This window comes from Vigna unguiculata, chromosome 7 (assembly GCF_037176805.1).
Source record: "Vigna unguiculata cultivar grain cowpea cultivar isolate G323 ecotype 2 chromosome 7, ASM3717680v1, whole genome shotgun sequence".
NCBI lineage: Eukaryota > Viridiplantae > Streptophyta > Magnoliopsida > Fabales > Fabaceae > Vigna > Vigna unguiculata.
The window spans coordinates 43,089,588-43,113,475 of NC_140798.1; the positions used below are offsets into that span (position 1 = coordinate 43,089,588).

Here is a 23,888-nt window from a genome sequence, read left to right on the forward strand (position 1 = left end):
AATCGATAAATAATTTGAACTTATATAATTTTATTGGTATATAAGTAGGCTCATCATAATTTCTACTTGTATATCTAATAAATAAACATTGAAAAGTTTTATTTCTTATTTATATTATTTACTATTTAATTATTTTTATTTATAAATTTAATATTATTTCCTTATTATTTGTATGGAGAGATATATATGAATATATAAGTAATGGTGGGTAAAAAATTTGACTTGCCGGATCTAATCCAATTCTGAACTAAACCGGATCCATTAAAAATCTGTTTTCTAAATTCTTCTTTCCACTTCTGAAACGTATCAGAACTGAATCCATCTCCTTCTCATTACCAATTACCAAGATCTGAAACTCAACACATTCCCCGATCCCACTTTAAATTGAATAAACCCTAAAGCTTCTTATCTCTTCTTTCTTTCTTATTGATCTCTTATTGATCCAAGGTAAATCTAATTGGTAATACGAATCGTAGTTTCTCCTTCCGTCCCTTTTTCTAGTTCTATTTTTTTTTTTTTGTTAGATTTTGTTTGAGCAGAACTTATGGTGGTTGTTGTGGCGCCGTGATTCCGAACACGCACGGTGGTGGTGCCACTGCTGCGCTTGTGGATGTGGTGGGGTTTGCTGGAGATTAAGATTGAGGTCAGGGCATTGGAAACTTTGTTGTTGTTACAAGGTATGTTTACTTCATTCACGGTTAGAGACTCTAATCTCAGGGGATTTTGCATTGTTCCTTAGTCTGTGTTCTGCAAGCTTTTTCATGAATTGTAAAAGTGTACTGTTGTTTTCTAAGACCAGGGATGAAACATTGACACTGCTATTCTCAACCAACAAAAAATAAAGGCTGAAAAGGAGACCCAAAATAGGAAAAAGTGCTCCTATTTGCTAGCGTTTCAGAGTTCTTTGGCTTCTATCTTTGGCACATTTCACTCAAGTGTGCTAACTAATTTTGTTACCGATAAGGAGGTCTTTTAGATATAATTTAGTGGCCGTTAGTAATAAAGTTGGAGCAGTTTAAGGTTATGGACAAGGCTGAATTGTCGCGGACCAGACCCCCAAAGAACCTAGTTCTATTGTTTTGCTTAATCTTGGAGGTATGGCAAATAGTAGTTGTGGAAGTTGAAGGTTTGTAGAGAGGAATGAATGAAGAAACTTAGATTGGTGGTTAGAGTGGTGTGGCTTGGTGGGTTTATATATTGGAGCACCTGCACCTTTATATGTTATGGTTTTTTAAACACTGCATATGATTATAGTGCTACAATGTTTTCATTAATCTTTAGAAAAATATTTCAAAGATATAGCTAATGAAACAAAAAAGTGATAAGAGAAAATAAGTTATTTCCATGTTTTCTAATCTGAGTAGTTTGATTGCAATCAATTACCCATCTCACAACTCATTGCTCCTCTGTTTATTTATTTTATATTTTATGTACCTCCCAGAAACATTGTAGCCGTGCTTGGAGATAAAATAGAACTCTAGTAGAACTCTTGCAATTAATGTGAATAGGAACATGTTTTGCAGAATCAGAAGAACCTACAGATTATGTGAATAGGAATATGACAAGGATAGGAAAATGTTATGTTATGCCAAATTATCTAAACTCATTTAGAAATATCCTCCTATTATAGTTCAAGATTTTTGAGTTTTGACATAATTATTAGGAGATTCGTTTATCTTTTTGGTAGCACTGATATTCAAGTTTTCGACTTCCTAAACCAAATTTAAAGTCTGGATTGCAATTTGTGGAGATGAGAAAAGTGCCAACTATCTTAAGAAGGCTATAATTAGTGAAGGCTTGATGGAGCTTAGTTTCAGCTTGCTCAATTACCTTCTAGCAGAAAAAAAAGAATATATTATTGGTATCTTGATAGATAATTGTATGCTTGATTTTCTAGACTTTTAGTTACAGGATACTTCTTATTGGATCTGGTTTTAAAACTTGATTTAAATATTTGGATATAGATTTAGAACTTGATCCAAATATTTGGATCTATATTTAAAAAGAAATCCAAACTAGTTTTACAGCAAAAGCAGATTTGGATCCATAATCTGCTCTGATTTTTTGGATTTAGATTGGATCTGGATTGGATCTTCAAAAATCCAATCCATGATCACCCTTAGGTCTTATCCACCATGTAATATATATTATGTTTATAGAAACCATTGTCAGAGGCTTATATAATTCCTCAAAATTAATTTTCAATGCCTGTTTATTTTTACTGTTTTTAATTAAGGTGGAACTTTTAATTAAAAAAACTGCTGCTGTTTGTTTTAGGATTTGACAATGTCAATGGCAAGCGAATCAAGTTGGGTGGGGAGGAAGCCAGTGAAACGCATTGGGGGAATGTCCGATGCTCTATCAATTGCTGCTGATCTTGGTTTCTCCGTGTCCACTCCCCCATCCCAGGTACCATATTGCTTTGCAAAATGTTAGCAAACACTCTAATAGTTTGAATTTATTGAAATCATAAAATTCTGTGGGTCTCTCTAATCTAATGAACCTTACTGATGCTTCTGTAGTTTTCAATAATTTTTAACCAGTAGAAGGGTGCATTGCTAGCACTTTTCTATTTTTTGTCCAATTCTCAATATTTGTTTGACAAATTGTGGCACATCATTCTTTTTCTTTCCAGGAAGGACTTCAGAGTTCATCCCCCACAACTGGGGAAAAGGGCGAGGACTTGATCAGGGTTTTGAGAGAACTAACTACTGTCCAAAGAAAAATAGCAGACTTGCAAGTTGAACTTCAAGGTCGAAAGGTTAGCCTTACACATTCTGGTTGTTTACATAGTAAAACCAATGGCTTCTTTTAATGTTTCATTCTAACTTATATATATGTATACTCATCTTGAGATTTGTAAAATTTGTAGGATGACAAAAATGTTGCACATTTGACTCATGTGAGTGAAATGGAAAAGAAGATCGAGACATTGGACAGGATTACTACTATACTCAAAGATGTTATTCAGAACAAGGTAATATAAGATTTGTCCCCTTCAGCTACCACTGCCTTAGTGTATCAGAATCATATTTTCTAGGTTTAGTCCATTATTCTTCACATTTATCAATTGAGAGGAGCAAGGGCATCAGTGACGAAATTCCATGAACTTCCCTGGAGAGGCTTACTTAGTAACATTTAGACAATAATAAGAGAATTTCTTCACAAGTCTCACTTTATGCTTTCTTATTCTCTTGTTCCCTTTCCTGATGAACAGTTAGAGTTAGGGCTTAAGTTATCTAGATATAATTAGACAACCTATTATATGCTCTCTGACATAATTTCATTATCAAAATTTGACAGGACCGCATTATAGCTCGCTTGCAGCAGCCATATTCCCTTGATTGCATTCCTGTTGAAGCAGAATATCAGGTTAAATTAATATTAAGCTAATGCACTATAAATCTGTACAAAGTTAATTTGATCAATGATTGACCATCCAACGGCATGCATAGGCATATGTCGTGTATGTCTGTTTTTTTAACCATTGTGCTAGTATACATTATCTTATTGTGTTTAATTTTTGAGTTTGCTAGATGAAGTCTAATGTGATAGTTTCACTACTTTTCTTAAATAAAGCTTGTTATAAAATGCAGCATTGTAGGAAAAACGTGATATAGTGACTTCATTTGAGGCTGTTAGATATGAAATAAAAGACTCTGGTATCCGTTATAAATTACTCATTGAGAGGCTATGTTGCTTCGCCATCCATTGTAATTGGAATATAGTTAATCTCTTTGCATGTGTCAATCCAATGTCGTTGTAATATTATACTACCTATGCAGTATGATGTACATAGGCTGAAATATTTATGTACCGTGCTTTATCAGCGACTGAGCTTACATGAGTGTGTTCAATTATTCTGGATATTTGCTCCGCTGAAGGAGACTTAAATTTATATCCGACTTCTGCTAATTTCGAATCATTACTGTCCAATGGTGCTACCATGGGATCAATTGATATGATTGATTCTTGGTTTGAATGTTTTTAGTTCTGTTCCTCACAAATATGACGAGTTTTGGTTTTATTTATTGTAAAAAAAAATGTTTGTTTTGGTTGTCCTCATAAATTTATCTTTTACAAAAAATATTATCATTTAATGACCTTGACATGCATCTAGATTCTAAACATGCCACATTAGCAACAACTTTGAGATTACACATGACGTGACATCAGTAAATTTATGGCACGTTATCAATAAATCACAGGGATCATTTTCAAGAATTTAAAAATTTATAAGCATGACAACCAAAAGAAAAACTATGGGGACTAAAACTAATTGTGATTAATTTTAGGGGCAAGGACAGATTAGTTCTAATTACCATCCTTACAACAAACTTTAGTTGAAGATTGATGTAAATGTTTAATTATTTTTAAGTGAAAATTTTAATCAATGTAAGAAAGTCATTGTAATTTTTTTCATATATTTCTCTTATTTGTGCAGAAACAATTCTCTGAACTACTGATGAAGGCAGCTAGTGATTATGGTGCTTTGACAGCTTCAGTGGCAGATTTTCAGTGGAGTCAGAATTTCAAAGAACCTCCTTCAGTGTGGGGGGTAGGCTTCTACATTCCTTTTCTTGTTATAAGCTAATCACGATTAGATGTTTGGGCATTCTGTTTCCATTTTGTCTTAATTCTTAAAACAATATGCATCCATATAAGTGTGACGTGAGTACATCAAGAATATTACTCAGTGAATAATTATAAGTCTATTTAAGTCGACTTTGACATACTAAAGTTCGAAGTCTATTTAAGTCCGATCAATTAGCCTGCTATACTATAAATGGAGGTTTGAAAAATGTACCATGATTCATTGACATGTGAAACATAAGCCTGTAGTATTTCTTATTTTGAGCATAACAAACCATTTTTCTGTTGCATGTTCGGAAGGTTATGTATTTTTATCAAATTTTGTGAGTATTTCCAAAAGCTAACATCGTGCGCACATCATGTGTAGTAATTTTGGCCATACTTTATTTTGTTTGCTGCTTGCATTTAAAATGAAATTACATTTTGCCTTTTTCCTAGGAAATGCTTCGACCCATTCCTGTAGCTTTGGCATCTTGCACTCGGTTCTTTGAAGCCATGTCTGCCACAAGAGAGTCATTTGCAACACTTCAAAAACTGAGAGTGGGCCATTTTGATTCCCCTCTACCTAGGACACCGGCGGGTGATCCTTCCCAAAGGGTACCGGGAGTTTCTGATTGTTTAACCCCACCTCCATGGAAAACTGAAGCAAATTATGACGACTTAGGAATCAGAAACCAAAGGAGGCAACACCTGGATCAGGTGGAAGATGCTAGGTAACTGAGATCCATCAGAATATTTGTACAAGCGCAAGGATCTTGTCTTTTTCTTCCCTCAGTGAAAGAAGAATGTTACGTAGATATCTAACATACTGTGTACGTATCTTGTGTGATATAATACTCAATTGCTTTTGCAAATCAATTACTCGTCATTGTTGTTTAAGAATTATATATTTTCCGGTCATGGGAAATTGTGTCACAACTAATGTGTGAAATTCTCTTATAAATTCAGTGCTTCATAGAAAAGTTAAATTCAGTTGAGTTTTTTGAGTTAATTATTACGTATGACATGTTTAAGTTCAAATACCATTTTGGAATGCAGTCTAACATGTAAACAAAAAATTACATAATTGAATTAAATAAAGTATATATATTTATTTTTTAAAATTTAAAAATCAAAGTGTACCAAAATTAAAATTTGGTGTCGACCAGATTATAAACATATTAAACCTATAAAAATATTAAATTGTAATGTCTTGCTTTATCCATGATTTAGCTTGGAATTTTAAACATGTAATGTAAAATTATGAGACGATACCAGATTATTATGATTTATGGTATCTTACAAAACTAAGATAAAACATAAAACACGGACTAAAAAAATTAAAATGGACAGCTAAAATAAAAATGGAATAATAATTTGCTAATTTTTCTGCACTCTAACCAATTCAGGCCTTAGGATGAGTTTTGTGGGCGAGAACTAGGGGTAAAAGGATGAATTGATAAGACTTTTCTGAGAAAAAAAATAATAAAGTGGAAATGAATATTTATACTTTATTTTATTTCTTTTATATATTTTTTACCTTATAGCTCATTTTTCTCCTGTTTACCAAACTGAGCTTAATGTCTACTGTGCTACATTCTTCTCAATAAGAGTGTCATGGTGGTTGGTTGGAGCTGAAGTTTTTTTGTTTTTATTTCCTCTAGTTTTAAAGCATGGTCATATCTTGCATGTTGATGTCAAGTTCAAGGAGTAGATTGCTTTGCAATTGAAGTATATCAGTGTTTAGCAATACGCACTCGAATTGAAATATTTTAATGCCAACTCTCTAGCATTCCTACATTTCAATGTGGGATTTTCGATAACAATTGCCTTATACTTGTTCTTGTATTTCTTTTATGAAAATTTAAGCTTAAAAAAGCATTCAAAACATAGCAAAGGAGCTAAAATATAACTGATCGTAGTCGTAAACATACATCAAATATAGACTGATCTATCAAAATATACACCTTAAAAATTTTATTATTTTTGTGTGTACGAGTATTCCTAAATTGAACTTACAATAAAACCTTTTAACAGTGTAAACATTTTCTCTTTCATTTTTTGTTGAAAAGTTTTTAGGAGCGATTTTAATCTGTTTAAAAGAAAATAAACGATATATTTTGGAAAAATCTCATTAGACACGTTTGCGGTGTTGTGGAACCAAACATAGCATTATTATTGTTAATAAAAAATTCATTAATTATTATTTTTCTCACATTTCCCCCCTTCCCCGCTTCTGTTATACTTCCCACTTCTTATATTAAATTTATACATATGGCCCTCTCAAATTGAAAACGTAAAAATTAGTGTGGATTTTCACGTGATAAAAAACATCATAATTTTTTATCATTTAACTTTTTTTTTTATATATTTCTTATTTTTGTTTCAATTTCAATTTGATCGTATTATCACAAATATATTTAAACATGAATAAAAAAAAAAAAGCGAACGAAAACGGCAAATAAGAGAGAGAAATAGAAACGCGGGAACGCTAACCGTTTGCGTATGCTCAAAGAATATCTCCTTCTCGTTTCGCGCCTATATATGTTGATCCCCCTCACTTCTTCAGACCTCATTCATAATTCAAAAACTCTCTCACTGTTCTTCAGCCACATTTAAATTTTCTTTCCGGAGTCACGATGCTTGCGACACTCAAGTAAGTCACGTTACCTATTCTTATTTGTTCTCATCTCAGAATTTGAAGTCTACTTCACAGTTTGATCGGCGATGACTTTTCAGATCCGAAGAATCCAGCGGCCAGTTACAGCTCGTCGAACGAGAAGACATCGAAGACGATGAAGACCTCTTCGAAGCTATCGACAAATGTATCTTCGTTCTCTGAACTTTGGTTTCTCGTTCGATCTATATATATTTAACTTCTCTTCGCTCTTCATTTAACTGCTATTTATTTCTGTTTTCGTTTTTTTCCGCTCTTTGCTGAGAGTTTTTGTCAGATTCAATTTTCCTTAGAACAATGATCTAGTTTGAAGAACTCAATTCTGCACTCGTTTGATTAGTGGAAAACTCGTTTGTATTCGATTCACATCCATACGGTTCTACGCAGTGATTGCTCAAGGCATCAATGCCGGAGATGTGAAAAAACTTCAGGACGCAGGGATATATACCTGCAATGGCTTGATGATGCACACAAAGAAGGTTTAACTTAAAACACAACTCTAATTTAAATATCTAGGACGTGGAGGAACTCTGTACTTTATTGCTAACATAATTGTTATATTTTCGTAGAACTTGACTGGAATCAAAGGTCTATCTGAGGCCAAGGTCGATAAGATCTGCGAGGCTGCTGAGAAGATTGTGGTAAGATATCGTAGCGTATGATATCTAAGTTATTCCATAATACTATTTCAGCTCTCCATAATATGACCTTTCCCGCGATGCAGAATTTTGGATATATCACCGGAAGTGACGCACTGCTCAAAGTACGTTGTTTATTAATTTTGGAAGTTTTTTGAATTTTGGATTCCATTTAGATGCATGTCTGTGATCTTTTAAGAATTACAATAGCTTCCGTTAGGCTTAAATAATCGTAATTAGTTTTCTTTGAGTGTGCATTTATTCTTCCATTGTTACCACAGAGGAAGTCAGTGATTCGAATCACTACTGGAAGCCAAGCGCTTGATGAATTGCTAGGAGGTAGCCTTACACTGAATGAATCTCGTATTGTTTTTAGAAAATTTGATTCTCTAGCCGTCCTATATGTTTCCGTCTGAAATTTTCTCTCTAAATAGGTGGGATCGAAACATTAGCCATTACAGAAGCGTTTGGAGAATTCCGGTGAGAACACAGCTCATATCAAGTTTCTGATAGATTTTATACATTTTAGTTTGAGATCTTCATTCTAAGAATATTGTTTACTGTTTCAGATCGGGGAAAACACAGCTTGCTCACACTCTCTGTGTTTCCACTCAGGTTTTTATTCTATGCTGGATGTTTGGTCATTACATGTTGGGTGTTAATAGCTATAAACGAGTATTTGTGATTGAAAAGCTGTTCTGTCGTGTTTTCTTGTAACCTATGACATTGGGATTGCGACTATTTTTTTTTTTCCTTTTTCTGAATCACTTTATTCTATCTATTGTATGCATAGAACAAATATCGTAGCTTCTTAAATACTAATTTAGTATCAGTACGTGGTAGTCATATTTCTACGCACATTGAAATATTTGCCTATTGGTGTATACTACTGATCTTTCCCGACCCCTCCAGCTGCCAACTAATATGAGGGGAGGCAACGGAAAAGTTGCTTACATTGACACAGAAGGAACCTTGTATGTTTTCTTTCTTATTTAAACAACTACTTAAGAACTTAAATAGTGACCTCTCAATCGATAATTTGTGACTGTTTTTTCAACTGAATCCAAATTTTACTAATGTTTCCCATTCATCCACAAATAACTGCAGCCGACCTGACCGAATTGTTCCCATAGCTGAGAGATTTGGCATGGATCCTGGGGCTGTACTGGACAATGTAAGTATACTCGAAACCATATTCATAATTAGGATCTGAAGGGAAATAGTTTGCTGTTGACACCTAAACATATTCTGTTTGTAATTGCACAAGATTATATATGCTCGTGCCTACACTTACGAGCATCAGTACAATCTCCTCCTTGGGTTGGCTGCTAAAATGTCCGAGGAGCCATTCAGACTTCTGGTGAGGTCTTATTAACTTAGTAACAACGTTATCTTTGCAGTTTGCAACATCAAGAATCATGCATGGGATATGGACAGTTAACGAATTTGATTTGTGACAGATTGTGGATTCAGTGATTGCTCTGTTTCGGGTAGACTTTTCAGGAAGAGGAGAGCTTGCAGAGCGCCAGGTCTGTTATTTACATGCACTTACCCGTTCCCTAAGTCAACTTTTGCTCACTTGAACAATCGTTTTCAGCAAAGACTGGCACAGATGCTTTCTCGATTAATAAAGATAGCTGAGGAATTCAATGTTGCAGTTTATATGACAAACCAAGGTAAATTCTCCGTTTCTTGATATAATAGTTTGTCTTTTGGAGGAAGGGGATTAAGTTTTCTTCATTCCCAAGTTCCAATTGGTTGTTTTCAAGCTTGTAATTTATGACAAGAAATAGTATTAGCATTCGAGTTTTAGTTGGGGCTTTAATAAAGTGTATATTTATCTACACGTTATTCTCTGTTTGGTTGCAGTCATAGCTGATCCAGGAGGCGGGGTGTTCGTAACTGATCCAAAGAAACCAGCAGGAGGGCATGTGCTGGCGCATGCAGCCACAGTAAGGTTGATGTTTAGGAAAGGGAAAGGGGAACAACGGATTTGCAAAGTGTTTGACGCCCCAAACCTACCAGAGGCTGAAGCTATATCCTTTTTTTTTCTCCTCTAAAAATAATCTACTCGTTCAGTAATTACGAAATTAATCAAATCCACCCCAAATAGTTATATGAATCTATGATTGTTAAAAGCAAAGGGACCTTTATCATAATTGTAAATAACCAAGTCATATTAGCTGGATTTTTAAGATGGGGGCAAAAACATCATTGTAACCATTGAAAACGGTTGCAATGCTTTTGAGAATGAGGCTCTTCCATCCGCGTGTATTTTCTTGACAGGGTTACGTGTTCCAGATAACACCAGGGGGCATTGCAGACGCTAAGGACTAAAAAGTCGATTCTAACTCTGGGACGAATCACAAAAGCGACAACAGTGGCTGAATATTTCTATTAACCTTAATCTTCCATATATTTGCTCACAGCTTGTATGAAAAGTGCTGTTACTTAGTATATTTCAGTGGCGAGTTTCCCTTAGTTATAAACGTTCCCTTTATATAGCAAGTAGCAAAGATATTTTGAATTTTCAATATCTCACAAACATTAACATTCTCGCTGCAATTGAGTTCATAGCTATCCTGTTTTCATATTATTATATATTAATAGTCCAAGTATGGTAGCTAAAATTCGATATAAAAAAAAGGTAGTAAATAATCATAATTTCTAGGATGAACCTGTCCACAAGTTGATATTATTACATGACCTGTGGCAAGAGAGTATGAGCTTAAATATTTGCTCCAAGCAAATTGTATAGCTTAATATGATAAGCCAAGCCTCGCTAGAGCCTCAAAGTTAAATTATGGGAACAGAACCAGAATTTTAAAATTCGGCCGAAATCGGCCATGATAAAAGCCTTAATTCAAACAGAACGGGGTGGCAATCATATATTATTTGACCAGTTAGCAGCACTCCCAACCCTTGGCATGCCAGTTGTTTCCTTCTTAGTCTCAGCATCCACCTTGAAATTGGCACCACACACCTGTCCTGAACTATCAACCCTCGGCACAGGCTTCACCTCATTAAGTGGATGCTCAAAACTGCTCAAACCTCCGGATGTTGTAAAGAAAAATCCTGAACGTGGGATGGGGATCATATATGTTACCATTGATATCCATGGAACAAACGTATTTGCAAAATAAACGATAACACAAAGGTAGTCCAGAAAGAAAAGAATCCTCTTAACTCACTTTCAAATTTTAATAAACCTTTAAAAGAGTGATACTACGGGTGATGTTCAACACTGGGTTCTTAGTTAGTTCAGATTGCCTTTTCAAAAGAAATCCTAATATTACCTTTGGGGAATGGTGCAAAGGAATTCCCACAGCTCTTAGTTACGATCTCTGCCTCATCTGAAAGAACAAGATTTCCATCGGCATCAGTTCCCCAAGCAAAGGGAACATTCCCATCAGCATCCTTTAAAAAACCAGGATATGTATCTCAAGTTAGAAAAGAAAAGCATTGGCAAATAGACAGGATGGAAATGAGCTGGATCGAGGATAACTCACCGCAGCAATGAATGCAGTGCTAGCACTACTGTCATACAGAATAAACGCAAATTTGCCCTGGAAATCTCTCACAACCTGAGCAGCAGGATAGGGACCACGATCTCTTAGAGTCCTGTATGCCTCAATGATAATGGTTACCTCAGTAGCCGTTTTATTCAATCCATATTGTTGCTTAAGATTCGCAACGTTCTCAAGGTGACCTTGAAACAAGCAGAAAATGTCATCCACAACAGCGAACAGCCTGGCAACGTAAGAAAATCACTATATTAATTCACTTTCAAAGTAATCTTTCACAACTTCATAGTATCCAGTTTCTTTCATAAAATGAGATGATAACAATTCAGGATTTTCAAAATTGTCATTTCAGCTTAACATTGAGCAGGAATGTTTAGGTAAGTATTGCTCTAAGGCTTAAGCTAAAGAACTACAACATTGTGACATGTGAACTTACTTTGATCTCATTAAAATCACTAAAGTAACATAACAAAAAGCAATAGAAAACAGTTAAGACTAAGGTGCACCAAAACTACCTTAAAATTACTTCTGCTGGTGGAAATTGGGAAGGGAAGACAAAAGGAAGGGCGAGTACTGAGAATACACAACTAATATTCTAACAAAATATATTTTAAGATATGTGAACAAGCTAAAAAGAGGTGCTATATCTTAACCAAATAACCATCAAGGAGAATCTAAAGGATTTTTATACACGGTGTTTACTACTTTATTCTTTTCTCTTGTATTTGGACTGAAGGCCATCAATAGAAGTTAGATAATCCCAGAACGGAAAAAAAAAATTGAAATACAGAATCACGCGCGTGCTAATAAACTAAGGAGATCAAATCAAATGTTCGGTCAAAGTAAGGTGTAGCCAGAACAATAATAATCAATAACGATCAAGATGATGAAAACAAACAAGAATAACTCCTGAAAAAAAAAAAAAAGAAGAATCCAACATTTTCCATTAACCAATAATCGAATTCTACAATAAAATGTCAAGCAATATAAAAGATTCAACTGCACACCGTTATCCTAAAAAGTGTGAGATTCAAACTCAGAAACATAAAAGAACATACAGGTTGAGTTTACAAACACATCGGCGAAAAATTCACTTCCAAGATCAAGAAACCTAACGGAAACCTAACGAGTTTACCAAAAAAAAAAAAATCAACTTTAATCTCCCTTCAGTTCAAACGTCTAAGCCGATGACCCGATAAGGAAAAAAAAAATTAATGAAACCAAAAGGGTAAAGGAAAACGAACATTAACAAACACACACTGAAATGAGTCCTTGTTTTGGATCCAAAATCAAGGGGAAATAAGACATCGAAAAAAGAAAAGAAAATGAGGGACCTTGGGAGGAGGGGGTTCTGTTTGTGAAGAGAATAGGCGAGGAGACCCGAAGTGCCAAGATTAACGGTGACGGAACCAGGATGAACGGAAGAGAAGTGCTGTGCCAGAAAGCCATCTTTTACGGCTGAAACGGAATTTGATTGAGGGCTCTGAAGACCCTCAGGGCTCTTTGCCACCGATTTGTCAAAAACCGCCAACATTTTTGATGGATGGTTGGTTTGGGTGTGAAGATGTGAAATAATAATACAACAGAACAAACGCAGTCAGCAGCAGAAATTGAAACCAGATCCTAAACAATGAGATGCGACGAGCTTAATATAAGCTTCTCTGCAATCCAACATCACTTCAGTTTTTACCCATTATGCCCCTTCTCTTTTTGGATAATTTTTAGCATTTTTCTATGGCCAATGCCCATCGTACACCACTCTGTTGCAAGTTCCAACGACCTTTCTTGGCGTTTAGCCGTTTACTTTTTGTCTTCCTTTTTTCTATGATTCTTTTGTGTTTTCTATTCTCGGAAATTCATTTTTGGAGAAAAAAACACTGCAATTCATGTTTAATTTTCTCTCTGCATATAATAAAACAAATACAAATTAGAATATGTAATGTAACCTAGATTATGTACTCAATTTCCCAATTGAAATATTTTACTTATAGTATGTCCAATAAATTGAAACAAGTCTCCCTGAGCAATTTTGGATGTTTAATTTAAAAAACAAAATTAATAAATTTGTTAGTCCAATATATATTATGGTTTTACAATGTTTATATGCAATTAATTGATAAATATAAAAATATACAATTCAAAAATAGATATAATTTATAAGAATAGTATTAAAAGAATTATGTGACAATTTTTAAAAAGAGAATTGTTTAGTAATTTTTAAATATAGAGAAATTATTTAATTACTTATCTTACTAAATAAACAAATAAATTTTTATTTTTAAAAATTAACTGTCTAATTAAAAGATGATAGAAAAGAAGTAAATGATGCGTAATGCGATAGACAACACGATAACATTATTATGAAAAAAAAATTAATATTGAGAGAGAAAAATATTCCTTTTATAAATATCAAAATAAAAACTTATGTATTTTATGATAAGCTAAGTCACAATTAATCAACAGGATATGAGATGATAACTAAACTTTTGAATTGCTTATTTATCATGAGATAGATTAAAAGGAAACTTTTTTGTATTATTTAAAAACTACAAGACAAGTAAACCGACATTTGAGCAGTAGCATGACAGAATTCCGTTTTATAATAGAGATGCATCAAAATCGAAGTCAATGTCCAAATGCAACTCATCTTTGACTAAATTTATCGTGTACCAACACTCCAATAATAAAACCCTTTCTTAATTAAAAATCATATAAAAACAAAGGGTATGCTTAGGTGTATCAGTAATATTTAAATAAAAACTTCAATTTATTATCCTTAATTAATGCGCATAACATAGCACCGAGTAACATTTGTGCACACTACCTGTTAAGTTTACGTTTTATTGTCCGACATGCTAGTATTGATTTCTACGCAATTGACGGTTCACACATCCCAAATACAAGTTTGAATAATCAAAAAATCATTGTGTCAGAAATATGCAAGGGGCACAATTAGGACTAGGAAACCAATAACGAATTTTTTACTTCAAAGTTTAGACCTTATGAAATAATAAAAAAGAGACTTATACAGGGACATTTTGGCTGAAAGCCTGAACCGATGAGTAACACTAAATTATGTACTATGATGCAGTTGGTTCGTCTGATATGGGGGATCATTCATATGTACAAAGAAAGATAAGGAAAACGATGAAGTATATTTAACAACAGATTCTCAGATAACCATCTTCGGTTCCAATGAGAAACAATCGAGAGAATGGAAGTATACTAATACTTGATAACGCTGACAAGCTTCTCTGACCGTTATCAGAAACGTAGAGTCTCTGGGGGATAATGTGGTGCTGCCCATCCTGTGTCATGGAATCATATAATCAGGAAATAAATTTCAAAATCTGAGCACAAAACTAGATCTATGTTGTTATCGGGCTTTCCTTCATGATGAGCACCAAAAGAAATTAACATTAAGCTAGGGGAGAAACCTCAAATGAATCAAATAGATGGAAAGCAAACATCAAAGAATTCAGGGCAATATGGCTGAGCAACTCAAGCCGCGGAATATAGACACTGTTAGGCTGAAGGACACAACATATCAAGCATATGAATTGCACTCTCTTAAATCTGTGAAGAAGAGATGAGTGGCTGGAAGTTGGGTTTTAAGCAAATGTAAAGCATATTCATATTTTATCAAGAAGCTGAAACCTATGAATCAGCGAGAAGGATCACACATCAAGCAACAAGATGCAACTAAAGCAACAATGAACCATGATTTTAATATCTAAATTAAATGCTAGACAACGATATTAGAAGATCCTTCTTAATTCCTATTCCTGTCATGTTGAGGGTCCTTAAAATAGAAGCTTACTGTTTCATTGGCAGATTTAGACAAGGAGAGAAGCCCAATCCTACTCCGGGAAATTGAAATAACATCATGGCCCCAAATGGAGAAGCTGGATATACCATCTGAATGACCTCTGAAAATAACGGGCTGCAACGGCAAATTCCTGCAAGGGTAGTACAAATGAGCTTCAAGATATATCCTTCTGGAAATGAGGAAGAAAGCTGATCACTTTCATTTACGTTCTTGAGGTAATACATCTTCAAATAAAAACATGCAATATATGAAGCACAGTCTGCACAGACTCATATTATGAACGTGAAACAACCGACCCATGATGAAAGTACAACACTCCAATACGGACATACAATGAAGAAAGAAACAGAAGAGTAGAGGCCCAGTTAGTTTTTTTTTTTTTTTTTTGGCTAATCTTGAATGTTGATGAATTCTTTAATTCCTATGCGAAACTATATGCACCAGGTCACCTGCACCTTAAAAAAATATTCTTACCATTATTACCAAATAGTTTGTTAACTACAATCAGCAATATATGCAATAAGGGGTAATAATCATTCAAACCTCAATCAACCACTTTCATGTGTCCAAATGCACAAAATTTAATCTCTCAATTTAAGAGACAGTTCTAAATGGTCATAAACTCCTAACGAATTTGAAGTTCAGTAGAGTGATAGCTCATACATTCTTAAGTCCCAGACTCGTAAAGTTCTGTCCAGAGAGCTGGAAATGAGCAGATGTTCCTCAGGTGCTGCCAACTGTAGACAAAGACATGGATGAAGCTGTGTGTAAAATCAAATTACGTAAACCTAATATTTTCAACAGAATACCTTTGTCACATATCCATCGTGAGCTCGCCAAGAGGTAATGACATTTCCACTCTTAGCATCAAATAATTTACAGTGACCAGAACTTAGCCCAGCTGCAATAAAAGACGGCAAAGAGGAAATTCCACCCGCTTGCATTTTGTCAGAGCCAGTAGAACAGATGGCAGAAATAAGTGAAGGAAAAGTAGATTCAGTAGATTCGCCTCTCCAGATATGAAGCTTTTGGCCTCGAGAAACATCAATGAACCTGTACAAGATTCAAAAGTCGGTAGGCATCAACATATTTTTTTAAATATCTTATTAAAATGACATTCATTATGAAGAGTTAATTTTACCTCAGAGAACCATTTCCAGTGCCAACTACAAGAGTTTCAGTGGAGTATAATTGATGCATACAAGTATAAAGACTTGAATCGAAAGCACTAGACAATATTCCATTTGATAGTGTATTCAAATTTAGCACATTTGCCTGGTCACTGTTAATCTTTGATGCAGAGGATGGATGGCTTGTAGGATGGCTAGATTCTGTTTGCGACTCAGCAAATACTAATATTTGCTTCCCTGTTTGGCTGTTCCAAATGTGAATTGTTCCATCACAAGATGCCACTCTTCCACTTGATGATAAGATGCAAATATCATTCACAACCTGAAATTGGAGAAGTAATGAGTAGTTCATAGATCAACTAAGCTAATTAACTGTATTTTATTGGACTAGTTCCTCATATATTAAGTCACATTGTAATCTGTTTTGTTTTAAATAGTCATCCATCGTGCTCCACTTTGTACTATGCAATTTGGATATTGATAATTTGAAACCAGAGTTGATACATGAGACAGTACCGTTCAGTTCTCTGCTGTAGAAATACACAAACACACACACACTACAGGGATCTATTCCATGCAGCAGTTTTCCATGGTTGAAGAATGCCATTTTCAGCAAAGAATAACAAAACAAACCTCCTCATGGCCATGATAGCCGGACAAACAATTAGTTCGGCTCAATTCCCATTTCTGAACAGTTCCCTTGTATCCTTGACCAATTCCAGCAGTAAAAACAGTGCATTCATCTTGGTTAACAGCCAGAGACCTTAGTGCTCCATGATGTGCACGTATAGAGTGTATAACAGATGCTCTGATCTTCCATGGAAGATCATCTTTCTGAATCCCCACCCTCCCAAGAAATTCAGGCCCATCCCAGACGGTGGCTGGACTAGGGAACCAAAACCAGGGTTCTTGGTTCGTTTGGTATGACATTCCTTCATGCACTACTACTGGAGTTTGATGAACTTTAAATGGTCGTCTTTGAGGAATCAAATTTTTGGCACTTCTACTTCCTTGGGATTGTGGAATTGACCATCCAACTCCATTAAGCAACAGCTTTGCAGGATTGTATTCAGATGTAAATCCTTGGGATATTACAGGTCTTCTAGCAAGAATAATTTCTGAACCATTTTTTGATGATTCTCCTGCATATTCCCACTGAATCACAACAGGTTTAGAAATAAGCAAACAAGAAATTTTCACACCAATAAAACCATGTAATTTTTCCATTCATATAGGGGAAAAGAATAGAAAAATGTACAGCATCATACCTTCCAATTATGATGACGTAGAAGATACTGTTCAAGAATCAACCAAGTAGCACAGCATTGACGAAGTTTCTCTATCCCAAGAAGAGATGCAAAGGAAGGATAGAGTACCAACCTGCATATGACCAAGAAGAAATAAACAAGGCCATTTGAAGTGGCTTGTCATAAAATAAAATAAACTAGAAAGTGACTCTAGGAGGACAAGATACAACCTATTTACAGTAGGGAATCAATGCAATTTGATGACAAACTTGATTTAATGATCCAATTGCATTTTCCCATAATAGTACAAAAGCACGTTTAAACCTGATTCAGTAACGATTTGCAATGCCCAACATCATGTCCAAATTAACTCCCATGGATTCAGTAGAATGTGCAGAGCATGGGACATTTTTGGATTGAAAGAAAAGACTATAAGCTAATGTCTCCTAGAAATGATGATTTAAAGGAAATAATTTATCTTTCAAATCTATAGTCAAGTGCTTTGCTTATGTGTCTCAAATTATGATAGTTAACTCCGAATACTGATGATTGGTGGGACACTACAAGATGCAATATTTTAAATCAGGTAGAAATTTGCATAACTTTTGCAAATCAGGAAACTGCAACCGGGTTGAAAAACTAGATTAGTAAGGATCTTTAGGAATGCAATCATGGAATTTATTATTATACATTTATTTAGTTAAGCATATTACATGATGCACTTAATTTTTATTTTGTGTTAGAAATATGGATTTGCCTTATTAGAATCGGAAGAAAGATATGAAGCCAAAGGTGAAAAATGGAATTGTTGTCTTCCGATACTATGCTCTGAATCTTATCAAAGCAATAGAGCTTGTTTTACAAGCTTTTACAGCTGTAAACAATCATATGAATAATAACGTGAAGCTGAAGATACAGAACTAAAACAATATTAGAAACAAAAACATCCCCACACAGTTAACGATGAGGATTGCCTAGCCAAAGATATTGGTTCTATCAAAGTGATCCGGCATTACTTGTGGGGGAAATTTCCAAATCACATATTGTCATATCACCTTAAATTATTAAGAGGTTTAGCACAGTATTTTTAGAATTGACATAAACCACTAATATGACTCAATTTATTCACTCTATTTAGTCTTGCATGATTCCTTCTCCGTCACTTTTCTTATTTACTATTTCCACTTCTCTACCAAGAGTTCTTATAATTTTGCACTGAATAGCAGGAGAGTAATTTGCCCCAGTATAACACCTAGCCTAGAAAGCATAACTGAAACTCACACTAGATCCACACGACTTTCAATATGCAAGTCCCCTCCAAATTTTATTTTGCTAGCCTTCAAGTTTTTGCCAAGAGTAGTTGAACCTTTAGAAACTTCCTGGGAGAAAGCCAGCTCATCAAATAGTTCTTTAAGTTTTGGAACAATATGCAATGCTGTCAAATCTGCTCCAATCCGTTGACAAATTCCAAAAAGAGTAGAGGCAGCAATCTGAAAAGGGGGAAGGCAACTAGCATTATTTAACAATTTAAGTGATTATCAATAGAATGAGATGCATTATGATGATGAAAAGGAGCAAACATCACCACACTAGCAGGGTACAGGTCAAATAAAGGGCCGGAGCAATCAATCTAAAGAGTTTGAACTACAACTTTGGGGAATTGTGAAAAAACAGTTTAGAAGGAGTGTCAAATTTTGTTTTAAGCACAATGGTAAGTTTAATGGCCATGAACTAATGCACAAAATCATTGACGATCGTAACATTTTATTTTTGTCATTCCAATTAAAACAAGTCATAAAAAGATCCTGATGTTTTCACTTATAACTGTCTCATTACCCAGTGACTTGTGACTAAAATGTTAGAGTCCCTGGCAAGGGTTTAAGCTAAGATGCCAATTAGAGCCAACAGAATCAAGGAATGAGTGATGGATCCAAAACAAACCAATGGATAATTTGAAGAACCTGAAGCACTGCAATGTCCATATGTTTCTGCATAAGAACCCCTATGTGTATGCAACTTAGATCCTGTGTATTATTCAGTAAATTGAACAATAAGCTGTTACACAGTATTTATTGGCAATTAAAGCATTTTGAAACCCAAAAAGAATAAGAACCATACTTCAAGAAGCTGCTTTACAATGACCTCTTCTGTCAGGAAAGCTACAAGGCCATCTAAAGTCATCATGCAATCAATAAGTGCCAAAGCAGTCCAACTCTGGACAGGATCAGGCTTATTCATGCATGAAACATCAATGAAGGAACGAACAACATTTTTGAGTAAAGGTACCATCTGTTTGACAATAAACAATTCCCCAAAAATGCCACCTGAGAAGTCAAAAAATTGAAGGCAATTATAAATTGAAGGTCCAAGTGAAGGAAAGATGGAAAAATACAAAAGTCAATAAACTAAGAATACCAATTCTGACCAGCACATCAATGCCATCCGCACATAGTCCTTTCCCAAAGCAATGTACAAGAGGCAAGATAGTCTGATTCAAGAATGAGAAAAACAATAATGATTACACATAAATAGGATTGAAAAATGTGGATGAAGGAAAACATAGTATGGAAGGTTGTTGCAAAACCAAAAAACCTGATGGATGGTAATAGGTACTCCAAGCTCCTCGCTAGAACTGATTAGAAGCACTGAAGCAGAGGCAGCTGAACTTTTATCTGGAGAATTGTACAAGTTTGACAAGACCAATGGATGAATAGTTTCCAGGTATGCTTGTTTACCAACTTGATTCCATATTTCCCTCACAAATGAATCTTGTAGAAGAGCAACCTTTAAACGTAAATAACCTGTCGTCTGTAAAAAGATGTCTTCTAAGATTTCTTTTTCTTTTTAGAAAAAGAAAAAAGGAAAGAAAACAAAAATATTTCTAAAATCCGCAGACTAAACAAAATCAAGTGAGCCACTTGCCTGTAAAATTTTCTGTATTGTTGGCAGGATTAATGTTTTCACTGCTTGCACAGTTAAGCATTTCATGAATTCCTTCAGAAGCATATATGCCCATTCAGCTTCAACATCACTCACAGCATTCACTATAAGCGGTAAGGAATAAGTGGTGCACATTTCAGTTGCGAAAGCACCCATTTCCCTGAGGGCTCCATGCTTTGCAAGATTTGCAGCATAACGAAGACGAGTTTCGTCTTTAGCTACAAGCTGAAGTGGAGCAAGAAACAAGTAGGAGGACTTGACACTCTTTGGAAAATAAGGTGATTCCAGAAGAAATTTGGTAGATGGCCGCCTATGTAGAAAAAATCAATACTTAAATAACATGATAGACGAAAAAAAAACCACAAAAATTCAGTTGTATGTGTGCAAACACAATGATACCTCGTCCAATCCTTTTGGATGCATGCTTCAACAAGCAATCTAATATTAGGAGGTAGATCCTGCAGAAATCCTGGAAAGGTTCCATCTTCCAAGTATATCGACAATGAGACTGGATCAAAGAGTGGCCTGGAAAGATGAATTTCAGCCAAGAGACAACCAATAGAAAATATGTCCCCAGCAACATCTTCAGAGCAAAGTCTTGAAGAAGATAATTTCTGCTTCCAGAGTAGCAAGTCTGGATACCCTAAGGAGCCTTCATCTTCTTCTTTCATATGTTGAAGAAAAGAAATTAGATTCATTTTATAAGGTACCTGGTAATTTCTGTCAATCATAGATAGTTTGCTTATATTTTCACTAAATGTCTTCGTTGATGGATCTCCCAGAGATGAGATGTTCTGCCCCGTCATTTGATTTGAGGGATAATGGTAACAGGCATTCAAATGCCTAGCATGTTCAGAAAATTTAGATGCTTGCTCTAGTTCTTGTAGATAAGCAGTTCCAGCTAGAAGAGATGTCTCTTGGTGCATTTCATATGCCTGACTCCAAACTTTGGCATATTTATTGGAACCATGACGTTTTGTTTTGGTAGTGGCATGACGTATGGGGTGTGGTTGTGTAAAGAGCTGACGACGTCCTGTTGATCTTGGCATTAAGGGTTCTGATAGAGGAAGCATTACATTCTTAGCAGCGATAGCTTCCTGGCCAGACATTTTGTAACCAAAGGTTATATCTATCCAATGATGGAGTTGAAATGACACCCTATCACTTTCTAATGCATCAAAATGTAATTTAATGAAATCCTCAGGACTCTCTGCCCAGGAGGGTACAGCCAAATCAGTCATACCATCATGTATTGATTTAAAAATTTGAGCATCACAGTAAAACTCTGGAATGCATTCATCGGGAGTCCATTGATAGAGCCTCTGCATTGTGGAAGGATACTCATTAGGTTCATACACAGAACGAACAGCCATTCTCAGAACACTCAAAGGCAGTCTTCTTGCTTTATAACTGCAGACAGCCAATTCAGACAGACATTCATCTGAAACATGATGAGGGATTTCAGATGTTGAATATGTGAAATCCAATTGTTCATCACCTTTTGCCAAGCGCCATTTACTCTTGCTCAAGTCTCTCCACCCTACATCACAATTATCATCAGGTTTTGAGCTAAAATCAATTACCCAAGGCATTACTGGATGAAATGTATGGTCGCCCCACCTTCTTCCTGCTAATCTGTTTAAGATGAGTAAATATTCAAAATTACTTATTTCTCCTCTCCACCACTGCTGAAAGCAAGCATTCCAATCTATTGTTGGAGAAAGCTTTAGATCAGCATAAAGGCCATAAGAATGACAACCAACATTACAACAACCAATTCTTGCTGGTTCAGAATTAACGCTTTCAGTCTCCTGCGAAGTTAAATTAGATTCCAATACGGGCTCACTCCATAATCTCAGCCAACACCATAACGAATCAGTCAACATGATATTGGATGGGCATATATTACCATGAGAAACCCCTAAACCATGTACGTACGATAAGGCTGAGAGTAGTTGATATATAAGAAATCTTCTATTCCAATCAGATTTTAAGGCATTGGGGTTAAAATGAAGAATACTTTCCAAGTTGTATGGAGTCTTTGGAAGCACCACATTAACATGATCGGATGTTTTAAAAATCGCAAGGACTGGAGCTATGTTAGGATGCCTCAAAGATCCTGGAAAAGCATCCTCTTCAAATGATGGCAACCCAATTAAACCCAGGAAATTTATACTGTCCCGTCCAGATCCTTTTTCTTCAACGAAGAGATCAAGTGAATTTAAGACATGGTCTTCGATCAACCCAGACAAGAAATCAGAGGACACCTTTTGAAACGTAGAATTGGAAGAGATTCCCACATGAGCAATCGGCAAGAGTGAGGTGATTGTCCTCAAGCAAGAAAACCTTCCAGAATGGCTACAATTTGTGTTTCCTGAAAAAGCTTTCCCAGAGTCACAATCATCTGATGAAGTAATTCTACCCTTGATAACATTATTTTTACTTCCACCAATATCAGGATCACCACTCCTAGTAGTAATTTCACCACTGTCCAAACTATATTCATTTCTGCATAAAGAACAAGAGTTTATCACTCCCAATTTCTACCATCCAACCAAAGACTAAAACAACAATACATTTTCTTTTCCAGATTTTGATTAAAAGAATGCAACAAAAGCACAAACAGACCATGTCAAAACATGTCACAGAGAATCATCATTAAAATTAAAAAAGAAAAGTAATCAGCCCCGAAAATGCAGAACACAAATCTTACACATAATTGATAAAACAATTCTTATCACGACTCGGCATGTATTGCAATATGAACTGACCGCCCGAAGCTTCGCCATCAGTTGTACCAGAAATCTATTTTTCCAAAAAGAAGAAAAGGAAATTAAAATGGAATATATTAAGTTAAAAAAAAAAAATTGATCCAGAAATTGAATGAGAGAGAGATAGACATTGACGATAGCTGAGGATCCGAAAGGAAAAGCGGAATTGGAGATGGCATAATTGAAGAAGACTTCCTCCGAGAAATCCGACTTTATTCGAAGTTGGAGGCACTCGAAGCATTCGCTCTCTTCCTCCATCGATTCGCTCTACTGAGTCAACTCACCCATCTCTCGTGCCCTCTCTCTGATTCACTGCGTGCTTCTCCCACCGTCGACGCTCTCTTCTCCGGTGTTAAATATGAAGGTCAATTCAGTCATTTCATACCACAAGTAAATATAACTAGTAAACTCCCAATCCAACTTAATCATTTTAATTAACTAAGACTGTAAGAATATTTACACTACTAGTAAATAACCATTAAATCCATCCATTTTTTTTTTCACAAAGATTAACTTAATACCAAGAAATTCCACCTCAAGTATTGTAAATAGTTTGATTT

At 35.2% G+C, this 23,888-nt stretch overlaps 4 protein-coding genes across 6 annotated transcripts; 2 read left to right on the forward strand and 2 right to left on the reverse strand.

Moving 5' to 3' along the window:
* The first annotated feature begins 231 nt into the window (after nt 1–231).
* LOC114192226 (AUGMIN subunit 2-like) lies at nt 232–5,584 on the forward strand. 2 transcript variants are annotated; one of them, XM_028081870.2, is made up of 8 exons: nt 232–447; nt 525–677; nt 2,278–2,409; nt 2,636–2,761; nt 2,873–2,977; nt 3,304–3,372; nt 4,445–4,558; nt 5,032–5,584. In XM_028081870.2, exons 3-8 carry the CDS (start codon nt 2,287–2,289, stop codon nt 5,308–5,310), a joined length of 816 nt encoding a protein of 271 aa, XP_027937671.1. In that variant the 5' UTR covers nt 232–447; nt 525–677; nt 2,278–2,286; the 3' UTR covers nt 5,311–5,584. The 2 variants fall into 2 exon arrangements, with proteins under 2 accessions (XP_027937671.1, XP_027937672.1); XM_028081871.2 differs by having other exon boundaries at nt 438–677.
* A 1,505-nt stretch (nt 5,585–7,089) lies between these two features.
* On the forward strand, nt 7,090–10,394 carry DMC1 (DNA repair (Rad51) family protein). The gene is made up of 15 exons (XM_085665193.1): nt 7,090–7,228; nt 7,312–7,397; nt 7,637–7,728; nt 7,819–7,890; nt 7,974–8,012; nt 8,169–8,226; nt 8,322–8,367; nt 8,457–8,502; nt 8,800–8,861; nt 8,995–9,061; nt 9,155–9,247; nt 9,348–9,416; nt 9,485–9,563; nt 9,757–9,923; nt 10,180–10,394. The coding sequence occupies exons 1-15, from the start codon at nt 7,212–7,214 to the stop codon at nt 10,222–10,224; spliced, it is 1,038 nt and encodes a 345-aa protein (XP_085521319.1). The 5' UTR covers nt 7,090–7,211; the 3' UTR covers nt 10,225–10,394.
* A 130-nt stretch (nt 10,395–10,524) lies between these two features.
* LOC114192599 (aluminum induced protein with YGL and LRDR motifs) lies at nt 10,525–13,098 on the reverse strand. The gene is made up of 4 exons (XM_028082376.2): nt 12,746–13,098; nt 11,397–11,637; nt 11,184–11,304; nt 10,525–10,962 (listed from the first exon to the last, which is right to left on the reverse strand). The coding sequence occupies exons 1-4, from the start codon at nt 12,943–12,945 to the stop codon at nt 10,772–10,774; spliced, it is 753 nt and encodes a 250-aa protein (XP_027938177.1). The 5' UTR covers nt 12,946–13,098; the 3' UTR covers nt 10,525–10,771.
* Nucleotides 13,099–14,363: 1,265 nt separating this feature from the next.
* Nucleotides 14,364–23,686, reverse strand: LOC114190321 (protein serine/threonine kinase). Of its 2 annotated transcripts, XM_028079154.2 has the most exons (16): nt 23,458–23,681; nt 23,271–23,362; nt 20,957–23,065; nt 20,540–20,867; nt 20,210–20,425; nt 20,033–20,105; nt 19,736–19,941; nt 19,579–19,641; nt 18,899–19,107; nt 17,639–17,750; nt 17,004–17,525; nt 16,382–16,692; nt 16,050–16,293; nt 15,904–15,977; nt 15,232–15,370; nt 14,364–14,719 (listed from the first exon to the last, which is right to left on the reverse strand). In XM_028079154.2, exons 1-16 carry the CDS (start codon nt 23,584–23,586, stop codon nt 14,570–14,572), a joined length of 4,977 nt encoding a protein of 1,658 aa, XP_027934955.1. In that variant the 5' UTR covers nt 23,587–23,681; the 3' UTR covers nt 14,364–14,569. The 2 variants fall into 2 exon arrangements, 1 of the variants encoding a protein (XP_027934955.1); XR_003605787.2 differs by lacking the exons at nt 14,364–14,719; nt 15,232–15,370; nt 15,904–15,977; nt 16,050–16,293 and having other exon boundaries at nt 16,429–16,692; nt 16,887–17,525; nt 23,458–23,686.
* Nucleotides 23,687–23,888: the final 202 nt, after the last annotated feature.

Coding starts and splice junctions, on each gene's coding strand:
- LOC114192226 (XM_028081870.2), top strand. CDS start 2,287: ATGTCAATGGCAAGCGAATCAAGTTGGGTGGGGAGGAAGCCAGTGAAA. Junction 2,978..3,303: donor AAGATGTTATTCAGAACAAG/GTAATATAAGAT, acceptor AAAATTTGACAG/GACCGCATTATAGCTCGCTT. Junction 4,559..5,031: donor AACCTCCTTCAGTGTGGGGG/GTAGGCTTCTAC, acceptor CCTTTTTCCTAG/GAAATGCTTCGACCCATTCC.
- LOC114190321 (XM_028079154.2), bottom strand. CDS start 23,586: ATGGAGGAAGAGAGCGAATGCTTCGAGTGCCTCCAACTTCGAATAAAG. Junction 16,693..17,003: donor GCTATCATGGCCATGAGGAG/GTTTGTTTTGTT, acceptor CTCCAATTTCAG/GTTGTGAATGATATTTGCAT. Junction 16,294..16,381: donor ACTGGAAATGGTTCTCTGAG/GTAAAATTAACT, acceptor AATCTTGTACAG/GTTCATTGATGTTTCTCGAG.
- DMC1 (XM_085665193.1), top strand. Junction 7,398..7,636: donor CTTCGAAGCTATCGACAAAT/GTATCTTCGTTC, acceptor GGTTCTACGCAG/TGATTGCTCAAGGCATCAAT. Junction 9,062..9,154: donor CTGGGGCTGTACTGGACAAT/GTAAGTATACTC, acceptor TAATTGCACAAG/ATTATATATGCTCGTGCCTA.
- LOC114192599 (XM_028082376.2), bottom strand. CDS start 12,945: ATGTTGGCGGTTTTTGACAAATCGGTGGCAAAGAGCCCTGAGGGTCTT. Junction 11,638..12,745: donor CAGAACCCCCTCCTCCCAAG/GTCCCTCATTTT, acceptor TTACGTTGCCAG/GCTGTTCGCTGTTGTGGATG. Junction 10,963..11,183: donor CTTTGCACCATTCCCCAAAG/GTAATATTAGGA, acceptor TCCCACGTTCAG/GATTTTTCTTTACAACATCC.